At 61.8% G+C, this 19,751-nt stretch overlaps 1 protein-coding gene across 3 annotated transcripts in view; it reads left to right on the top strand.

Moving 5' to 3' along the window:
* EVL (Enah/Vasp-like) overlaps positions 1-19,751 on the top strand; it is a 151,854-nt gene that overhangs the window by 112,814 nt on the left and 19,289 nt on the right. For all 3 annotated transcript variants that reach the window (XM_086708822.1, XM_086708821.1, XM_025918839.2), the window contains exon 4: positions 18,352-18,415. In XM_086708822.1, coding sequence (XP_086564948.1) covers positions 18,352-18,415 — 64 coding nt within the window. The remainder of the gene's footprint in view (positions 1-18,351; positions 18,416-19,751) is intronic.

Raw genomic sequence — 19,751 nt, 5'->3', positions numbered from 1 at the left:
CTCCCCGGAATGGCAGAGCCTGGTGTGGGGGGCTTGGGCAGGGGCGGGGACAGAAGCGGCACAGTCAAAGGCAACTTTGTCGACAGTTCCTGGGCGGAATGGTGGAATCTCAAACTGTCATTTTGAGGAGTTCCAAGGGTCCAGACAGGTATGCCAGGGACCTCGCCCTGCTGCAGCCAGAGTCGTTCTCTTTATCCATTGTACCCCTTTGGGCTCTGAGAAAAAGAGAAAGAAAAAGAAAAACGTGGTAGCTTAGTGGAAATCCACACGGAGGGAATTAAAACACACGACGAGGCACATATTTTCGTTGGCCTCAAGGAATGTGACAGAATATCCTTTTCTTTCCCGGTTTGCTTGTAATAACGTCATTGGTACATTCCAAGAGGTGACGGCCCTGGTGCGGGATGAGCGGCGTTTTCCCAGCGTCCTCGTCCTTAATCAGTACGCGATGCCACAGCCACACGGGCACGGGAAGGAGCCCCAGCGGGCGGCTCCCGGTCACACCTCCTCGTGGAGGCAGGCCTGGTTCTCCACCCCGTGCCACCTCCCGGCCTCTCACACTCGGACACCGGGCCACCTCCCAGCCTCTTACGCTCGGGGCTGAATTTCACTTCTCGTAAACCTTCCTGTGGAAAAGGACCGACCTTCTTCCCCTACAGAAAAACCCTTGGCTGTGTTCCTCTCCCGCCTGCTCAGGCCCTTGGCACTTTCTGCCTCACTTGAGACACAAGAACCTAGGCCGGCATGGCCCTACCTGAAAGGCCCGCGTCTTCCCGTGTCTCTCCCCCCACCCCCCCACCCCGCTCTGGTGGCCGCTTCCTGACTAGCCTCTGTGCTCAAGATTCACAGAAGGTGGGACGGGCACGTCGCCATGCTTCCCAGAACGCCCCTGCTGTGGCCCCCGCTCGCCGCCCCACACGCTCAGGCCCCACTCCTCCTGTCCGAAAGTTGTCCCTCAGATGAAGCCTCTCCGGCCAGCATGGGAGCTTCATCCACCCCAACGCCCCGTGCTTCACCTCTGCCTCCGTCACCAAGGTTCACACCACTGTTCCCAACATGGGAATCCAGTCTGGTTGGATGTCATTAAGTGTCCTGTTTGTCTCCGGACCCTCAGAAACCAGCACACTAACTTCAGAGCTGTTGCCATCTTTGTGCCAGGTTGAGCGAGCACATCAGGACCCAGGGGCTGGCTGGGTCGTGGGACTCAGTGCAGGCCCCCAATCCCATGCTCGATTGCCCTGGACAGTTCACGCCGATGCAGGTGTGCACTGTGCCCAACCCGGGACACATCCCTGACTCAGCCCACGCACTCATTGTCTGTCCCCTGCAGGCTTGTAGCAGGACCCTAAGTGGTCAGCCTCTCTTCCCTTCTTCAATCTGTCCTTCCTGCCGGTGCTTCCAACGTGACCTTTCTGCACAGCCGGGGTCAGTTTGATAAGCCCCTCCCCGGCCTGTGCCATGCTGTCCCCTGTCCGCGCTGCCCTGCTTGTGGTTCCTCATCTGTGTGCTGCTGGCCTGCCCCTCCTTCACGGTCCTGTGCTTGGGGAGCCTCCAGGCGCCCCAGGGGACCTCGGGGCTCGCTCCCCGGCTCTGAACACGCAGTCCTCCGTCCCACTGGTTCTTAGACTGTGAGCCCCTCGAAGACAGGCACCTTGCTTTTCACATCTCCAGCGCCCTGAGGAAGGACGGACACCTCTGGGCGTGTGAGTGGGTGAGCTGGCCGCCTCGCCCCTGTGTCTGTCTTGCGTGCCTCGCGTAGCCTGCCGCTTCCTGCCATCACGCCACCCTCTGCAGACCAAGACGGCGCTCCCGAACCAGCACCGCTCGCAAGCCTGTGAAACTGGGCGCAAGGTGAGGGGTGCTATCTGTGATTGAGGGACATGGCAAATAGAATTGTCTCACACAGAAATCGCACCCGTCACCTTGGCCCTCCTACCACCAGCCCTAAGCGAAGGACGGCACCTTCCCCGGCCAGCAGCCTCGTGTTCACGGACCTACAGCCGTTGGTGGCCCTGAGGCGTGTGCACGTCGGTCGTGGAGTCGGGCGGATCTGGGCCCGAGCACGGTTTGTGCCGAGGGTGTGCCCTTGGCCAAGTCGCCGCGCTTTTCTGGGACCGTTTCTCCACGCGTGCGACGGGTTCATCGCACCTACCTCACAGGGTTGTCGTGAGGGTAACGTGAGACGGCGTGTGTGCAGTGCCTTGTCACCCGTGAATTACTGTAACCGTTTGAAGTTACTCGCTTTTTATGCGTGTTTGAAAAGTCAGCTAACGACATCACCTCCTGAGGTGACTCTGAGGGCCCTGCTCTGGGACACAGAGGGAGGTCGGGCCGTACGGCCCGGGTGTTCGGGAACGCGGGGCCGAGAGGGAGCCAGGGCCACGCCGGCTGCACGGTGGGACCGAGCCAGGAGCAGCCAACAAGGAGGGTGGGGCAGGTCTCGGTGGTTTGGGACTTGAAATACAGGCTCTGGGAAGAGGCTCCGCCCGACGTCGGGGTCTCCCGCCGTACACTGACGGCACTCTGTATCCCTCTTGGGGGCCCCCAATTTCCAGACACCCCGCCGTTATCTCCCTTTAAAGAGCTGCCGCTTTGTTTGCAGTTCACCTCCTGGAAGAGGAAGGCCGGCTGCCCACGGCCCCAGGATTCTCTCCCGAACGCTAATGGGGAGATTTCTTTGGGGCTCTCGGTTTCCCGTAGCTACGGCCTGCACACGGTGCCCGATCAGCGCTTGGCACGGCGCGTGGCCTGCCTCTCCGGCTCCTGCCCGTGCGCCTCGAGCCAGCCGCCATGCCCCCCCCCCGCCCCAGTTCCCTCTTCACGATGTGATCCGTCAGCTGCGAAGCGCCCCGAGGATGCCAGTGCGGTGTCATTGTCCCTGGGGCACCCTGTCCCCCGACGCCGTCCTCGGACCTCGCCCCTCAACGAGGGCAGGGGCACGACTGGTGTGGGAGAAGACGTGGGGCCCCGCTCCTCGAGGAGAGGACATGACCCCTTCCCACACGCCACCCGCTTGCTCATCCCACTGGGTCTTCACGCGGCCTCTGCGACCGTCAGGGGGACGTTAGGGATTCTTGTCCCCACTTTAGGGATGAGGAAACGAGGGCTCACAGCAGCAAGTGACTTGCCCTCAGGCCACGCTGGGGAGGGACATAGCCACAGCCTCCTAATCGCCAGTCCCTGTCTCTCCCATCAGACCAGAGTGCCTGTCAGAAGAGCCGAACCCCTGGGTCAGCTGGTGGCCTCCAGGCTCTGTCCATCATAACCCAGCTCGATCTGGGTTGACTATTATGGGCACTCGGCCTGGCCCATCTTTATGGCCAAAAGCCTGGGCCTTTTAGTAAGTCAAAAACTCACTAGCATCCCGTTTCTTTTTCTCACCTGGTGTCTGTTTCTTTCCTCAAGAACGATAACTTCACAGGTCAGCCTTCTGCCAAGTGTAGCTCGTACCGGACAAGCGCCAGCTCATGTTATCTTAGTGAGTAACTGTCACAAGGACTCCCAAACCCAAGTGCTGAACTTGGGGTACAGCTTGCAGTTTCTGGAGGGGACAAGGTGTGAGCATTTGAGGCCCTGTCCCCTGCCTGTTTGCGGCCTGCCCTCATTCACCCATTATGTTCGTTCAGCAGGCGACGGGGTTTTCACAGTAGACACCTGCTTCATTTGTCTGCTTCTACGCCGAGCCCGTGATAGTCCATGTTCATATGCAAGCAGATGAACCTTCTCAAGTCTAGCTCAGGTCGGGGCAGCCCTTGCTCGGGACCCTACAGGGACGTCCAGTCTTGCTCAGAACCGGACCCAAATCCAAAGCAAGGCCTGCACAGACCACTCGGCCCTGGCGCCTTCCGAGCCCACCTCCTCCCGCTCTGCCTCACTCCCTTCCGGTCACTTTGGCCTCCTTGTTGCGTCCCCGAGCATGCCACGCCTGCTCCTGACACTGGGTCTTAGACCTGATGCCCCTCGGCCTGGAATATTCTTCCCTCCGCGTAGCCCGTGGCTCCTTCCCTCCCACCTCTGCTCACACATCCACTAGTCTTCACCTGCCACTTCAGTTCTCTCACCTGCTGTGTTCCTGCTCCATGCGTGTCCCGGGTGCGTCAGTTCCAGGACAGCAGCGTGTGCGCCCGGCACAGTGATACTTGTGTGATAAGTGAGCGAACAGACATTTGCGGGGCGTCCGTGCTGGGCGGGACACCCAGCACGCAGAGATGAGAAAGGTAGGCTCCTGTGTTCCTGGGGCCCGGTCAGATGGAGAAGGGAAACTGGGCGGTGCGCTGTGGCAGGTGGGAAGCACAGGGCCTGTGGGAGCCTAGAGAACAGGCCTGGCACGCGGGCTGAGGTAGGGGGACAGGGCCGTCGGGAAAGCCTCTGTGGGGGGCAAGCCTGATCTGGGTCTCCCAAGTGTGGATAGAAGTTTGCCAGCGAGAAGAGAGAGAAGCGGTTCTGAAAAGAGGCAGCCACAAGTGCAAAGGCACAGAGACTTGCCGGAGTTCTCCACAGGGGCGCTGCGCATCCTCGACTCTGTGGGAGACTAGGTGAGGCTGGGGATGGGCACGGCCAGGACTTCAGGGACAGCTTTGAGCACAGTAAGGCATAGGCCTTCCCCTGGACGGTCAGGAAGCAGCCCCCAAGGCCCGGGCCTTCACAGCTTCCTCTCCCTGCCAACCACATCTTCAGAGGCGAGGAATCACGGCCTGGCGATCTCTGCCCGGGAGCCGTGGCTCTCAGCAGGGGCCCAGCAGATTCCCAGCTGGCTTGCAGCTTCCCGAGGCCTGGGCACATCGGCTCCGGCCGCCCCGCCCCCGTGCCACTCTGACTTCTTCCCAGACGGAGTCGGTGATGGTTTGCTCTGACGGCTGGCCTCCGTAACCACCGTGCGCTGACGGCGCCCCTGCCTGTCTCCCCGCTTCCGAGCCGCGCAGGCCCTGTTCGGGGCGGCAGAAAGGTGTAGCCGTGATTCCCAAGAATCTTGACCCAACTTGACTACCGATCTAGATGGGTGATTCACACCTCTGAATCTCTGTTTTTCTGATCTGTCACACAGAGTGATAATAACAGCTTGTCACCTTGTTTTGAGAATTCCACACGGTGACGCGGAAGCATAAATACAGGGTGTTTCTGTGACGCAAGGTGCTCAGAGTCCGGCAGGGGCGCAGGCAGGCACCTACTCAGTTCGAACAGAAGGCAGCCGAGGCGCCAGGCCGGGTCAGGCTCACAGGAGGAATGTTCCCTGTGAGGATGTCAGGGGTGCCTTGTGGACGCCCCAGAGCAGGCCTCAGAGGAGGTGGGCCCGTGGGGCACAAGGGGGGACGTGCCGCATCACCAGCAAAGGGACCACCAGAGAGAGGCAGGAAAGACCGAAACGTTTCAGGAAGTGCAGGGCTCCGAGGACGTGGGTGGGCGTGAGCACCGGCCAGGAGCCCTCCCCCCCACCCCCCACCGCACCACCAAGTGGGCTGCGGTGTGGCCTGAAGACACTCCAGACTCACGTGGATTTCATGTCCTGCTCCTCGATGTATCTGTGCTTATTTCCTTGTTTTGAATTCCTTACTTTTCAGTAAAATTGACGCTCCCGGTGGTCCGTGTTCTCCGTTCCTCCACGTACCGCCGGAGTGCCACCAAGCTGTTGGGGTGCCCACCCCCAGTTGGAAGGGCTGGCCGCAGGTGTGGGAGCCCATTTCAGTGTAGGAGCAGAGGGCAGAGGGGACCGGCCTCAGAAGCAGAGCACGCGAGTGACTGGGGTGGGGGTCCTGCTGACCCCGCCGGCATTGACCTCGGAGTCTCGGGCACAGCTGAAGATCAGCTGCGCCAGGCGCCCTTACCGGGATGTTCCTATGTGACCTGGTCTAGAAATAACTTCTCTCCGTTGCTTGCCTCCTTCAGAGTAAGAAATTGGGAATAAGTCCTTGTTGAACAAACCGTTAACGAGCTAGGTTGTAGAGGGCCGACGGAGCCGTATCAGCCAAGATGGAGGAACCAGCCCAGAAAGGCCCGACTGCGGAAGCAGTGCTCAGGTCCAGCTGTCTGCCTGCCTGTGTTTTGGCACATGTCCTTGCTCTCCCTTGTGCAAACGCTGGGACCGGGGCTGCATCACCAGCCTCCTGGGGCACCAGCGGCTGGAAGCAGGCAGGTCAGGCTGAGCCCTGCTGCTGGGTGTGAAAGGCCACAGGTCCCATCCAGGTGGAAGTCAGGGAAACGCCGAAGCTGAAACAGAATTAACCCCGGGGTCTTCTGAATCTGCAGCCTGAGCTTGTGTGGCTGCTTTTTCCTAGCGGGCGCCACTTTGTTTGTTTTTATTTATTTTTGGGAGAGCGAGCACGAGCAGGGGAGGGGCAGAGAGAGGGAGACACAGGATCCCAAGCAGGTTCTGGGCTCCACACTGCCAGCACAGAGCCTGACGCAGGGCTCGATCTCACGAACGGTGAGATTGTGACCTGAGCCACCCAGGCGCCCCTAACACACACTGCTTTTTGCGTAGAAGTGGCCCGTTGCTGGCAGCAGGCCATGAGCTGGCTTTTTGACTAAATGCGAAGGAGAGAGCCTGTCCCTGGCCGCCTCTGCTCCGGGCAGCCTGCGCGGTGTGACCGTTGTAGAGGGGAGAGCGGGGCAGCGTGGGGGTGGAAGCTGCGGTCCCGGTGCTGGTCCTGGTCCCGGTCCCGGTTCTGACTCTGTCACTCGCTCATGTGATGTAGGCAGGTTTTTGATGTGTCTGGGCGTCCCTGGCCAGATGGGGTAATGATAACACCACCACCTCTGGGATGCATTGTGAGAATTTCACGGACACAAAAATGTTACTCATTGGGGACTACCTAAGACGGAAAGGAAACCGCATCGGTGGGCCACACCGTATCAAGAGTCTAGGCTGACGCAAACGAGTTTTTGACCCCCACGCTCCAAGACAAGTGGTGGGTGCCTTTTATTATTTTTCAGATAAGAAAACAGTTACCGTAACGTGCCCACGGCCAGGGATAAGTGACAGAGCCAGGGCTGCATTCACCTGCCAGTGCCTCTAGTCCACACGCTCCGGGCAGGGGTGGGGGCCGCTGTCCGCACTGTGATGCCACCTCCCCAGTGCAGCCCCACAGGCAGGGAAACGCAGTCCCAAAGAGGGACTGTGACCGGCCAGCCCAAGGTCCCAAAGACCCACAGAACGGATGTCAGTGGCTTGCGGAAGGATCTGGACAGACGGGACCGTGTGAGCCCTGCATCGGGGAGGAATGGAGGGGGGAGACGATGGGCCGGCCTTCAGGGGACCCTCCTAGGCAGCGTGTGCCACATTGCTTGAAGTCCAGTGTCTCCCTATAGATTTGTGTGTTTGCGTATTTGCATTTGCCGCCCAGGGAAACAAAGAGGGAAGAGGGAAAGGCAGGTGGGCCCAGCCCAGGTAAGTCACCGGCTAGTGAAAGAGGGTGCTGGAGGCGACGGCTGGGGCTGCCGGCACGTTAGAGCGTAGGAGGCCTCGGGTCCGAAAGTGAGGATTTCCCACAGGAACTGGTGGGACCTGCAGGCTTCCTGGCTCAGGGATGGCACGGAAGGGCTTCCTGCTGTTCCATCTGCAAACATGGCTCCTGGGGGCGAGCCTGAGCCGGAGACCCCCACTCAGGAGAGCGCGAGGCTGAGGCCTAGACAGCGCAGGGAGGCAGAGCTGAGGGGCAGTTTCCCCCCAGGGCTGGCATTCCCTGGAGACCGGTAGAGGGCAGAGCGTTAAGCCTGGTGGGACTGGGGAGATTAGCATTGCTCTACTGAGAGGGGCTGACCCGTTTCCGAAGGAGAGTGTGACGCCAGGTTTGGGCTGGCCACACAGACGTTCCCTGCGCACTTCCCGCCAGGCCCTGCGCAGGGTGCTTGGGGACAAGAAGGTACAGGCGTGGGATTTGCTGTCAGGCTCACAGTCCAGTGGAGTAAACAGTGGAGGAACTCCGGTATCGGCAGTGGGCGCGTTCCCTAGGGCACAAAGGTACAGCACGCTACAGCGGAGCAGCAAAGGGACAAGGGGGAAGCTACCCTTCCTGCCACCTGAGGAGCCAGGGAACGCTCCACAGGGACAGGGACCCACTTCACCTGGGCTCTATGGGTCCCGGGAAGTGCAGGCGAGTGTTCCTGGCAGAAGGAACAGCCACTGTGCCCACAGGTGTGGCAGTAGGAAGGGGTCCCAGGGCAGTGGGAGAGAGGCGTGCCTGCTGGCAGGTCGAAGGACTGAGCTCCTTGGAGCCGATCCGGCTGGGAAAGAAAGCAGGAGTGGCAGGGACTGGTTGGGAGGAAGCAGACATGACGGCAAGGAAGGAAGAGCGAGGAACAGCAGCACGGATGCCCAGGGAGCCTGGGGAGAGCGGGTGGTCTACGCAAACAGTGCCTGGGCTTCTGCCTTTGGCCGCTTACCCGTTGCTTTCTGGCTCCGTGCCCACACTGTCCCGTCCCACTGCCTGCAAGGGACAAGAGGAGAGCCGGGGGCGGGGGGGGGGGGGGTAGGGGTCTTCTGGCAGACACCTGGTGTCACCACGGCCCGTGGGCTGGCCCCACAGGGGTCTGGCTGCTTCTCCACAGCCCCCAGAACCTGCTAGAATCAGGTAGGCAGGACGGTTCTGATAGGTTAGCTGGGAGGCTTCATTAAAGATTGAGGCAGTGAAGCCCATTTGACGGCTGGCTGGCGTATCGGTTTCCCACTGCCTGAGCCGGGTGGCCGAGGAAGGACGGGTAAGTGGCCGGGATGCGAGAGGCGCCCTCCTGGACTGCGCCCGGGGGCCTGCCCGGAATGGTCAGCAGAGAGTGGACCTTCCACTGCTTCTGCTTCTGCCACTGCCACTGCACCGTGCTTTGCAGAGTGAGCTGTAGGTGACGGGGTGCCTCCATTCTGCTCCTCACGGGGGCTCCTCCCCGCTCCTCACAGGGGCTCCTCCCGCTCTGCATGGTGGGCTCCTCCCTGCTCCTCATGGGGGCTCCTCCCCGCTCCTCATGGGAGGCTCCTCCCTGCTCCTCACAGGGGCTCCTCCCGCTCTGCATGGGGGGCTCCTCTCCTCTACCTCACGGGGGCTCCTCCCCACTCTGCATGAGGGGGCTCCTTTCCCCCCTTCATGGGGGTTCCTCCCCGCTCCTCACAGGGGGCTCCTCCCCGCTCCTCACAGGGGCTCCTCCCGCTCTGCATGGGGGGCTCCTCCCTGCTCCTCATGGGGGCTCCTCCCTGCTCCTCACAGGGGCTCCTCCCGCTCTGCATGGGGGGCTCCTCTCCTCTCCTCACGGGGGCTCCTCCCCGCTCTGCATGGGGGGCTCCTCCCTGCTCCTCATGGGGGCTCCTCCTCCCTCCTCACAGAGGATCTCCCTGCTCCTCACAGGAGGTCTCTCCTCCCTGCTCTTGAGGGGGGTCCTCCCCATTCTCGCAGGGGGTCCCACCCCGCTCCTCACGAGGGGCTCCTCTCAGCTCCTCCCCGGGACTCTTCCCTTCTCCTTGTGGGGGCTCCTCCCTGCTCCTCACGGGCCCCTGCTCCTGCTCCCAGCTGCTGGGGTGGTGGGCATGAGCTCTCCTGGGACGAGGCGCCTGCCAGTGGCTGACCAGAGGGTAAATGCTGTTTTTCACGGAGGCCTTGCGAAGCACGGACAGAAGCAGCTGCATGCAGACCGGGCTCGGGAGACGGCTGCTGTCCCGGCAGCGCCGGTCGCTGGAGGCGCGTGTGGCCTCGGGTGGTTGCTCACCCTTTCTGAGCCTCAGTTTCCCCACCTGTGAGAGGTCTGATAGGCCCCGCCCTGGATAGCTGAGCAGATCAATGACCAGAATCCTGTAAAGGCGCTTTGTGACTCACACTGTAAAGGCGCGATGTATTTTCATTGTACTTCGTTCCGTCTGAGATTCTTCTCGAGGTTGGTTCTTTGTCCTGAAGCGAGCTTGTTAGGAAACGGCTACTTCACCTGGAAAGTGAGTGGCCTGGGGAGCACAGCCCGAGTGGATGAGGCAGGCTGGCTGGCAGTGTCCCGGCCTGGACCCTGGGAGCCTGGGTCCCAGCCCCGCTTCCCCCCGCGAGCAAGTCCTCCCTTCCCCCGGGCCTCAGGAGCCCCATGCGCCAGGACAGGGACAGGGAGGTGGGGCTGCTCGCCTGCACCCAGGCCGGCACAGGGCAAAGGCCCGTCCTCTGCAGGCTCCAGGCGGGTGCTCCTCACCGTGCGGCCTTTCCGAAACGCGGTTCCCGCATCTACACAGGCTGACCTTCCAGGGCTACGGGCCGTTTGGACGCTGGCCTCTCTGCTACAGCTCTAGACGTTGGTCACCGTGGGGTGACGGTTGAACCGTAACGGGAGGGCTCAGGAATGAGGGTCTGTTACAGGAGTCCAGCGGATGACAGCTGGCCCTGGTGCTCTGAGTGAAACAACACAGGTGGGCTCACGCATCAGCCCTCTGTGAGCCCCGATTCATTGGTAAGGCCTCGGGAGGAAAGGCGCTGGAAGATTCACGCGGGGTAACTTTCAGGCAAGCGACTGAACCGTCTCTCATCAAAGCAGGAGACGGCAGTGGCAGTCAGGATCTGTCTACTGCTGAGCCGAGTGCAGGAGTGGGGCTCAGCACCGCCACCCTGGTTTCCTAAGCGCGAAGGTGCGGAGACAGCTGCTTGTCCGGCCAGAGCCCTGGGCTAGGAGACCTTTGTCCCGGGCGCTGGTCCCAGCTCTGCCACCAATTCCTGTGTGGCCTTGGCGAGGCGCCTCTGAGGACTCAGGCCCGGATCACAGACTCCGTTCCCACACGGACACTAGCTTGCTCGGCAGCAGAGGCCTGGAAACGAGATGGGGAGGAATGCTAAGGAATTGGTCTGGGAGGCCTGCCCCCGGTGCAAAGTGCCGCCCTAAGTCAATCCAGAATGCAGGGACCCTCCAGAGGGAGAAGGAGCCAGCCAGAGATGTGGCAGAGGGGCGGAGGGGGCCTCAGAGGGGCTTGGGACTCTGCCCAGCCCAGATTAGGTAGCTGTCCTTCGCCGGCCAGAAATTCCATCAAGCATCACTGAGCAGGTGCTAGATCCTTTGTCCTGGGATCTCAGGTTCCCTCTTTTTCAGGAGGCCCAGGGGATGCCTTTCCTATAGAGGCTAACTCGAAACCTAGCCTGTCCCTTCTGTCCCAGAGGAGAAGGGAGGCTGGCGTCCCAGAGCCTCATGAATGTTAATGGACGGGCAGAAGGACAGCCTCTCTCAGGAGGAGGTGTCGGCAATGCCTCGGCTTATCTGCCCACCTCAGGCTGTATAATTTAACGTGGGCACCCGGGCCAGGAGCTGTAGGGCCCCCCCATCTGCCTTGCTGCAGCACCAGACTTACGGGGATGGAGTCACACAGGAGCACTTGTGTCCTCCCTGGGGACTCTTAGCCCTGTGCTTCTTTATTATATGGTGGTGCATCTACTCATACCTCATTTGGAAGTTCAAAAAGAGGGAAACGATCCCACAGCCTCCTCCCCATATTGGGGTATTTCCTTCTTTGTCCTTTTATTATTTTTTTTAATCTTTATTTTTGAGAGAGAGCGCGGGCGGGGGAGGGGCAGAGAGAGAGGGGGGACACAGAATCCGAAGCAGGCTCCGGGCTCCGAGCTGTCAGCACAGAGCCTGACGTGGGGCTCGATCTCATGAACCGTGAGTTGTGACCTGAGCCGAAGTCGGACGTTCAACCGACTGAGCCACCCGGGGCCCCTCCTTCTTTGTCCTTTTAAATTGTAGAGATTTAGAACTGTGTGATCCTTGGTTCCATCCTTCTCCCTTTATGGGAAACTGAGGCCCAGGGATGGGAGGGACTCCCCGGGATACCTGGCCACTTAGAGCAGAACCCCAACAAGAACTGGGGTGTCCTGGCTCCAGGTTCACCCTGAAGGGGATTTGTGGACACTGGAGCAGTCCAGGAGAGGCCAGCCGGGCATGGGGAGGGACTAGAAAGTGGGAATGAGGGGTAGCGGGAGGACTGGGCCATCTTCCCTGGGGTGGGGCCTGGAGCGGGCAGGAGCACCGTCTGCTGCACAGAGGCCTCTAGGCCAGCACGTGAAAGACCGCCTGTCTGGTCCCACGGGGGACCCTTGGGAGCTGGGCCCTCAGGACTCCAGCCCACCAGGAGGAAGAGCAGCGGTGAGAACCCTATACAGAGCCTGTGCACAGCACGTAGTAGCTGCTCAGTAAACTCGGGTCCCCTCTTCCCTCATCCCATCTGTGGTTTCCCAGTGCCACCTCCGTTGGCGACCTGCAGTGTCTCTCCTGCTGTAGTGTCTCAGGGCTTATGGGGCACAGTCCCCAGCTTGGCCACGGACTGTTTCCAGCCACGAGATGAGAGCTTTAAGAATGTGGCGCCTGCTGTAGTCTCAACATTTGGCTAGAGATCTTCACACAGTCTGCCTGGGGCGTAATCGTTCGTTTAGTCAACAAATATTTGCTGAGTGTTGACCGTATGCCAAGAACGACATTATGTGCTGAGAATACAGAGAACAAAACGGTTAAGTCCCTGGAGAGTAAGTCAGACCACTCTGTTGGCCTGGGTTCGTTTTGCTGTCTGTCCTGGCACGTACAGGCAGAGTGGACAGGGAGCTCGGCGCCAGCAGGGTCCCCACAAGGAGGTACCCATGCAGCCAAGCAGGACCCGGGCCCAGCAGCGAGGCTGGGGGGTGTGAGTGGGGCATCGGCCACATCTGGTTCATTCTCCTGGAGCCGGGTCATGCCACCGGGTTTCCCTCTTTGAGCTGCTCACCCCTGCCCCCCTCCGTTTCCTGAGGATGGTCACACGTCGCATCGGGAGCCCTTGGCAGATCCTTACGTCGAAGACAGAAGGTATAGAAGCCTTTAGAGAGTACCAGCGCCAGGCGTGGTCTCATCCCACCTCGGAACAGCCCTGGGAAGGGTGTGGTGATCATTAACACCCTGCTCACGGGCGAGAAACCGAGTGGGACTGGCCGGCCCCAAGTCCCCCCGGAGCCACGGGGAGAGGGCCGTCCCTCAGAGATGACCTCAGACCCCCTGGCCCCACTTTCCCCTTCGGTCCGGCTGACTTCAGTGCCTCGGGTCAGTCACATTGACTCTACGCTCCATCTCTCAGCCTCTGTGGCGTGAAGGCCAGCCCTGTCCCCTCTGGCCAGGCTTCCGCGTCGCCCCTCCCCCGTGGGCCCCTGGCTGGAGTCCATGGCTCCGGTTTTGTTTTCTCCCCTGTCTTCCCCCAGCTCACTGACCCGTGGGGCTGAACGGTCCTCCTCCGGGTCTGCACCGTGCTCTGTAGAAGCAGGTGTTCGGGGGGACTTAAAGCTGTCTGGAAAGCGGCCTCCCAGACGGCAGCAAGTCAGTGCCTTCCCCAGGAAGCGTCCCCGTCCGGCGGGGGCCTGGAGGCGAGTGTCGGCGTGGGCCGCGCCCTCTGTCCCCGTCCCTCTCTCGGTGTTCAGACGGGAGGCCCCCTGCCCTGGCCTGCCCCCCGCTGCGAGCTCTCGTGTCGGCCTCGGGGCCCACACGCCGGTCGTGCACAGGCACCTGTGTCACCCCACCTCATGTTTTCCTCCCTCCTGCTCGTCTGCGAGGCCCGTAGGGTCTTTGTTTTCACTTTGGCAAAACCTGTCGGAGGCGAGCGAGGGAGGGTGAGGGTTGACTTGGTGGGCGCCCCAGGCCACCTCCCACACGCAACGAGCTGTGACACCGGGGCCATCGTAGGGAGGCCCCTGGCCTTTGGTGAGCCCCCTCACCTCCCAGAGACACCAGCAACGCCTTCTGCGGGGCCACGGTGGGCCCAGCCGGGCGGCGGCGGCGGCAGCGAAGGCAGCGCTCTGTAGGTGGACCGTGAGGCGCCTTCCTGAGAGCAGCAGCAGCCCGACTGGGGTAAAGGGCCGTGCGAGCACGCGGGACGCAGCCAGGTCAGTGATCGGTGAGACGTTTGGACTCCGTGGAGAGGCCGCCCAGACCATCTGCGTTAAAACACTAACAAAAACGCATGTTGTGCAGGCCTTTGTGGTTTACAGGGGGCTTCTCCGTGCATCGCATCTCTTCCGCACAGCAGCTGTGTGAGGCTTTAGGCTTCGTGCTGACTGTCATTTTATAGACGACGAGGCCCGGCTCCCGCGTGCGGGGCAGAGCTCTGGCCAGGCCTCCTCCCTGCCGACCCTGGGCCGCCTCACCCGCCGGCCCACCCAGCTCGGTACCTGTGGAGAGGGGGCCGTTGAACGTGATCTCCCCAAACAAGTGTCTGCCGTACGTGTGCAGAGGGGCGCCGCGCGACCGCAGAAAGTGACCGCGAGTCCACGCGCAGCTGCGTGCAGAGCCGAGGGGCACGTCGAACAGAATGGCCTGTGAGAGGCTGGGGCAGGCTGTCTGTCTCTGAGGCTTGCCCCCAGGCGTCCGGCCAGCAGTGGGGTCCTGGTGCTGGCCGGGAACCGTCCCCCGGTCGGCCTGCTCTCTGAACAAGCCTGAACTGGGGATTGCTTGTGTTTCTGTGGCTTACCTCTTCAGTGCTTTTCTTTGTATCTCAGCGAGGTCAGCCCCGTCCCTTCCTGTGCTTCTCCCAGCCGGGCTGGCGGTCGCGAGTTCCCTCTAACCGTCCCGACTCAAGTCAGCCAAATATCCCCGGCGTCCGGCGTGAGCCGGGCGCTGCGCACACAGTGACGAGGAAGGGGCGTGGTCTCTGCCTTCGAGAAACTCAAGACCTCACAGGGAGGAGAAGATTGCTCACAAAGCGTTAGTGAGAAAATTGAGACAGAGGCCCTTGCGGGTCGAGCGTCAAGGAGCGTGAGAGGATGTGGGAAGGCTTCCTGGAAGAGGCGACTGTGGAGTTGAGCCTTGCGGACAGTACCCCGCACAGGACAGAGAGGTGCGGAGCACGGCACGTGGTCAGACTTAGGGAGTAGATGCCAAAGGGCTGCTGCGGAGGCGAGGACAGGGGCAGCGGCTGCGGGGCCGGGGCCCTGAGGATCAGGCTTGTGTTCTCCACAGACCGCAGAGGCTGTGACATCAGCGTGGAAGAGGGGCGGGAAGCACAGGGAGACAGCGGAGCCGAGGGTCCTGTCGGCCGACCGAGGCATCGGGCCCAGCAGAGAGATGCCGAGGCAGCCCCGGGGGTGGAGAGGCGGGCGGACTCAGAATCTGTGACAGGGCTGCAGTGAGACCCTGTAACTGACTCCAAGTGGGCAGCCGGAGGAGGAGCAGGCCGGGCCTCCACCTGCCCGCTCAGCTGGACCCTGAAGGCAGAGGTGCGGCTGGCCTGAGGTGACTCCGTGGTGTGGGGGACTCTGCACGCCTCCGTCTCGGCTTCCAGTCCCCCCACACGGGGACTTGCTGGAAAGAACAGCGGGACAGATGGGGGTGATGAACAGCCCCCCAGGGCTCCCACCCTGAGGCTTCCCCCGGAGAAGCACGTGCGCTGTGCTAGGAGGTTTCCCAAGGAGCCTTAGACAGTTCGGAAGGAGTTCCTCCCTGTCCCTCCTCCCTGCCTCCACCGCTGGGGCTGCTGGGGCCAGTGGGTGGGATAGGCCAGGAGTACGGAGACAGCGAGAGCCTCACGTCTCCTGCAGATACCCCGTGTGACGCTGGTGGGCCCTTCCCCGGGCCCGGGCCCCGGCCCCCACCTCTGAGATGAAGGGACCGTGCTTCCTGGTGTTAAGGATCCTCATAGCTCGAAAGAGACTAACGTTTTCTTAGTTTGGGAAGAGTGGAAGGTCTTGTGCATCGTCTTATGCCAAGCATTGTCTCTTCCTGCTCTGTCATGACTAAAATTCCAGCTGTTTTGAAAGCTATCTGCAGTGCCGGGACCAGGGTCCCCTGGGAGCAGCCAGGCTCCTGACGGTTGTCCTGCACCCTCTGGAGGGACAGGCTGGCTAAGGGCGTTAGGAGGAAGTCCAGCCCAGCAGGCAGAATGAGGGACCCCAGCACAGGACCACCACGAACCACTGTGCAGGCTGTCGGCTGCCTCCTGGGGTCCTGACAAATGTTCCTAGTGACCGAGGCCAGACCAGGCCACCAGATGAAGAGACCTCTGAGCGACTGGCAGAGCCCAGGGCATCCCGCGACCTCAGCGCCAGGGTGGGGCCTGGCTCTCCAGTCCTCAGACCAGGTGACAGACAGGGTCTCCAGGACAGGGGCTCAGCCCTGGAGGAAGGGCGACTCCAGAGTCAGACATGGGCTCAGCAGCAGAGGCCGGGCCCTGGAGCGAGGCAGGGGCCAGTTTTCCAGAAGTCCAGCCAGCGGCTGAGCGGCTCAGGCCTGATTCCCAGAACCAGGAGCTGAGGTGTCTTGAATCCCTCGTGCCTCAGCCGGGACGAGTGGGTAGAGGCACGGAGCCTCTGGGTCGGGGTCGGGGGACACCTGTCCAGTCTGGGGGAACGCAGCCCCTTCCCTCAGACGTGGCCTTTTGCAGGCCGTCTGAGTCTGGCTCCGCCACCTGCTGTCTGTGAGACCCTGAGCGGGTCACTTCCCCTTGCCGGGCCACGCCCTTGCCTGTCACGGGTCCTCGCGGGGGCTGCCTGCCAGGGCCGCGAGAGTGGGGAGGAGTTCTCACTGAATCGGGAAAGTGCCTGTACCGCGCACGCGGCACTGTGTGCCTGGTCCTGAGCACTAGGAGGGAGCGGCCCCAAGACCTGGGCCTTGCCCAATAGGAGAGAGAAGGTCCCCGACGAGGATTCGTCCTGTAATTTCTTTTAATTGTTCTGATGCGCGCACCGAACACACATCACGTGCTGTTTATAGCCAGAAAAACCGACTTTTAAAAAAGAGCACAATTACATGCTAATTACTTAATTTTAAAGATGCGTTTAGAGACAGGGAAAGAAAACTAGCGTTGGTTTGGTGCCCGTCGGGTGCCAGGCCGCCACGCCAGATCCTTGCGAAGGTCGCGTCTGTAAAAGCGTGCAGGCACCGTCTCCTGGCCGCCGTCTGACAGCAGCCGAAGGCACCAATGAGCAGGGGCGGGGCTGGCCGGGTCCACCCAGGGAGGCATTTTCCCTGGAGCCCCACAAGGCCATCTCCTCCCACCGAGCAGCGGGCCCACCGCCCACCACCCGGGTCCTCCTCCTTCCCCGGCTGAAACATTCACACCGGAGCCAGGACACCACCTAAAACTTGACCGGAACGGATCCCGGGGCCCAGGACGGCAAGGTCCAGAAACAGCCAGAGGTGGAGGCTCACTCTGGTCGTGGAAAGACTCCACCCATGCTGTGTCCCACCTGATGGCGGAGACAGGGCCTCCGAGGGTGGGCAGGCTTGAGACCTCGGTGTAAGAGAGAGCACGTGGTCTCGGAGGTAGGGGCTCCCGTAGCTGGGATTACGCCGGACTACCTGCCTGGGAGGCACACCGGACACTCCTGGGCCGGGCAGGAGGCTGCCCTGGAATCGGACGATCTGTTTCAGCTTTGAGATTCTGTTGCTCTCTGTCCCGCCGTGCCCCTGATCCGGGGGACAACCTGCTAATCCCTCAGCGGCTTGAAGCGCCTGTGGGAGAACCTTCTGTATGTCATGGAGTTTGCTGTGGGCTGAGCATCACTGCCACTTTATCCCTGGGAGGAGACAAACCCCTTCCCTGTGCCGTCAGGGAAGTATGAGACCCACTTGCCCAGATTCTCTGCCCTGTCACTGACTCTGTGCAGCTCCCCAGTGACACCTGAGCTGGTAAAGACCAGGAACAATCAGCTCTTTCTCAGGTTGGGGCAGAAGCCTACCTTTTCTTGTAAATGTGGTACCGCACCAGCCCCCACCCGAACATAGGGCACAGGTAGCCGACCTGGACTGCCCTGGGCCCTGCCTTCAGGGTCCAGGGCAAGGGTGTGGCCCGGAAAGCTTCGCGGTCGCTCAGTGACAGCCTCTGCCATCTGGGCCTCGCTGTCTCCTTCCCACCCACAGCCGCAGGCTCCTAGATGCAGGCAGGAGGGCCCCGCGCCGCGGTGAGGGGCACGGGCTGTGGCGCCTCCAGACCAGGTGCGAAATCCCTGGCTCTGACGCTTAACCCGCCGCCAGGGCCATTCCTGTGCCCAAAGGGCGGGCCAGAGAGAAGGGGGCGGGACGGAATGCCTCCTTTGGGTTTTGGCGATGCCGAGCACACTGGCGATTTGGGTTGGAACGGCTTTGTAGGACGTGCAGAGGCCGGAGCCACGGAGGGACGTGAGGTCGCAGCAAACACAGCTTGAGAGGGAAGGAGGGGGTCTCTGCAGCTGAAGGGCCGTCTCGGCCGTGTGAGCAACGCGGTCCTGTTCCCTGGCCCCGAGAGAAGAGCGCCGAGACGGGCAGAGAGGCGATTGAGGGGGACAGGATAGGGATGGTGGTGTACCTGTTGAGAGGTCAGGGGGTCTCCTGCAGGCCAGGGGGAGCAGAGACGGGGAGCGTTGCGGGTTGGTCTGCCGGGGCCTTTCTACCCACTAACCACTGTGCTTCTCTGCCCCGCAGGCCCCTCCACCCAGCGTCAGGTGCAGAATGGCCCCTCTCCTGACGAGATGGACATCCAGAGAAGGTAACCCCCTGCCCGGCAGGGCCAGGACCCCAGAGACACACACTGGGGCGGGGGGCGGGGCGGGGGGAGGTGGACAGGCTTGACCAGAGGGAAGAGGGAGCACGTTTGTGGCTGCTTGGCCAGAGCGAGGGAGGGAACGTGTGGCCTCATGGGGACGGCCGGTCTGCGGCATCCTAGGTGCGTTCCTGGGACTGAACTCAGCCCTCCCACATGTGTAGGGAGAGCTGTGATGTTGGGGAGGGTGCAGTAACGCGGCCGAGGCCACCCTGCTGGAGACGGGCGGACGCGACCCTCCTGTGGCCTCGGGCGGGTGCCACAGCCTCTCGGGAGGATCTTAACCCCCTGCCCCCGCCCCTCCCACCTGGGATTAAGGTGGACAAAGGCCATGAGCGCCCTTGGGGATCACAGCTTTTTGACCGCTTGGCCAGGGCTGTGTTGTTGCATTTGCCAGCCCGTGGAGTATGGGCCGTAAGGTGACCCCCGACCCCTCCAAGGAGCTTCTAAAGTGCTCAGACAGGGAGGAAGGGCCAGTGCCGTTGTCCTGAAGTTATAGAAGAGACCGCGGTGGCCAAGGAGGGAGCAGCCTCCCCAGGTCACGTCGCCAGGGAAGGCGGGGCCAGGGGCTCTGCCCCTCTGATAGGCTTGGAGCCAGGCTGTGCCGAGGTTCTTGGGGTGGGGGGGGGCCTGCAGCCAGACTCCCATGGAACCCTGGGCCGGGAGTCGGGGAGGCCACGTCCCCCCCAGCTCAGCTAGCTGTGAGGGTCTCCGGGGCCTGTCTTCCTCTAGCCTGTCACCCGCTCTAGGGAGCGAGGGCCACAACCCCGTAACCTGTGGGTGCCTTCTGGCCCCAACGGTGTACTTTGTAACCCTGGGCAAGTTCCTGCTCTAGACCTCACTCTCCCACTGGAAGAGAACAGCGATAATCCTTGCTCTGCTCACCTCCATGAAATGAGGTAAAGATGGCAGTGTGCTTCTAGACTGCCTACAGGCGGGGGAGACTCCTTTTATCAGTTCCCATTCGTCTCTCAGTTCCCTGGGCCTGTCTCCTGGCCTCTCAGGATAGAGCATGTTGCAGTTTATGAAAGGCTTTTACAGGCTTTGCCTCGTTTAGCCCTCACGCTGACCCTCCGGGGTTCCTGTTGCTGGTACTGTTCTCACACGAGCCCGCTGAAGCTGAGAGTGGAAAGGACTTGCCCAAAGTCATGAGCAGTTAGAGGCGGAACCAGGACCGACAGCCAGCGTGGTCCCAGCTCTGCCGGGTGCCCTGGCCGCCTCCACCCCGAGAGGGGCGTGCGTGAGCCCCACCAGGCCCAGGGATGACTGTTCGGGGCAGATG

Source organism: Puma concolor, chromosome B3 (genome assembly GCF_028749965.1).
Source record: "Puma concolor isolate L17-30 chromosome B3, mPumCon1.1.hap2, whole genome shotgun sequence".
NCBI classification, from domain to species: Eukaryota; Metazoa; Chordata; class Mammalia; order Carnivora; family Felidae; genus Puma; species Puma concolor.
This window is presented reverse-complemented; position numbering and strand designations above follow the sequence as displayed.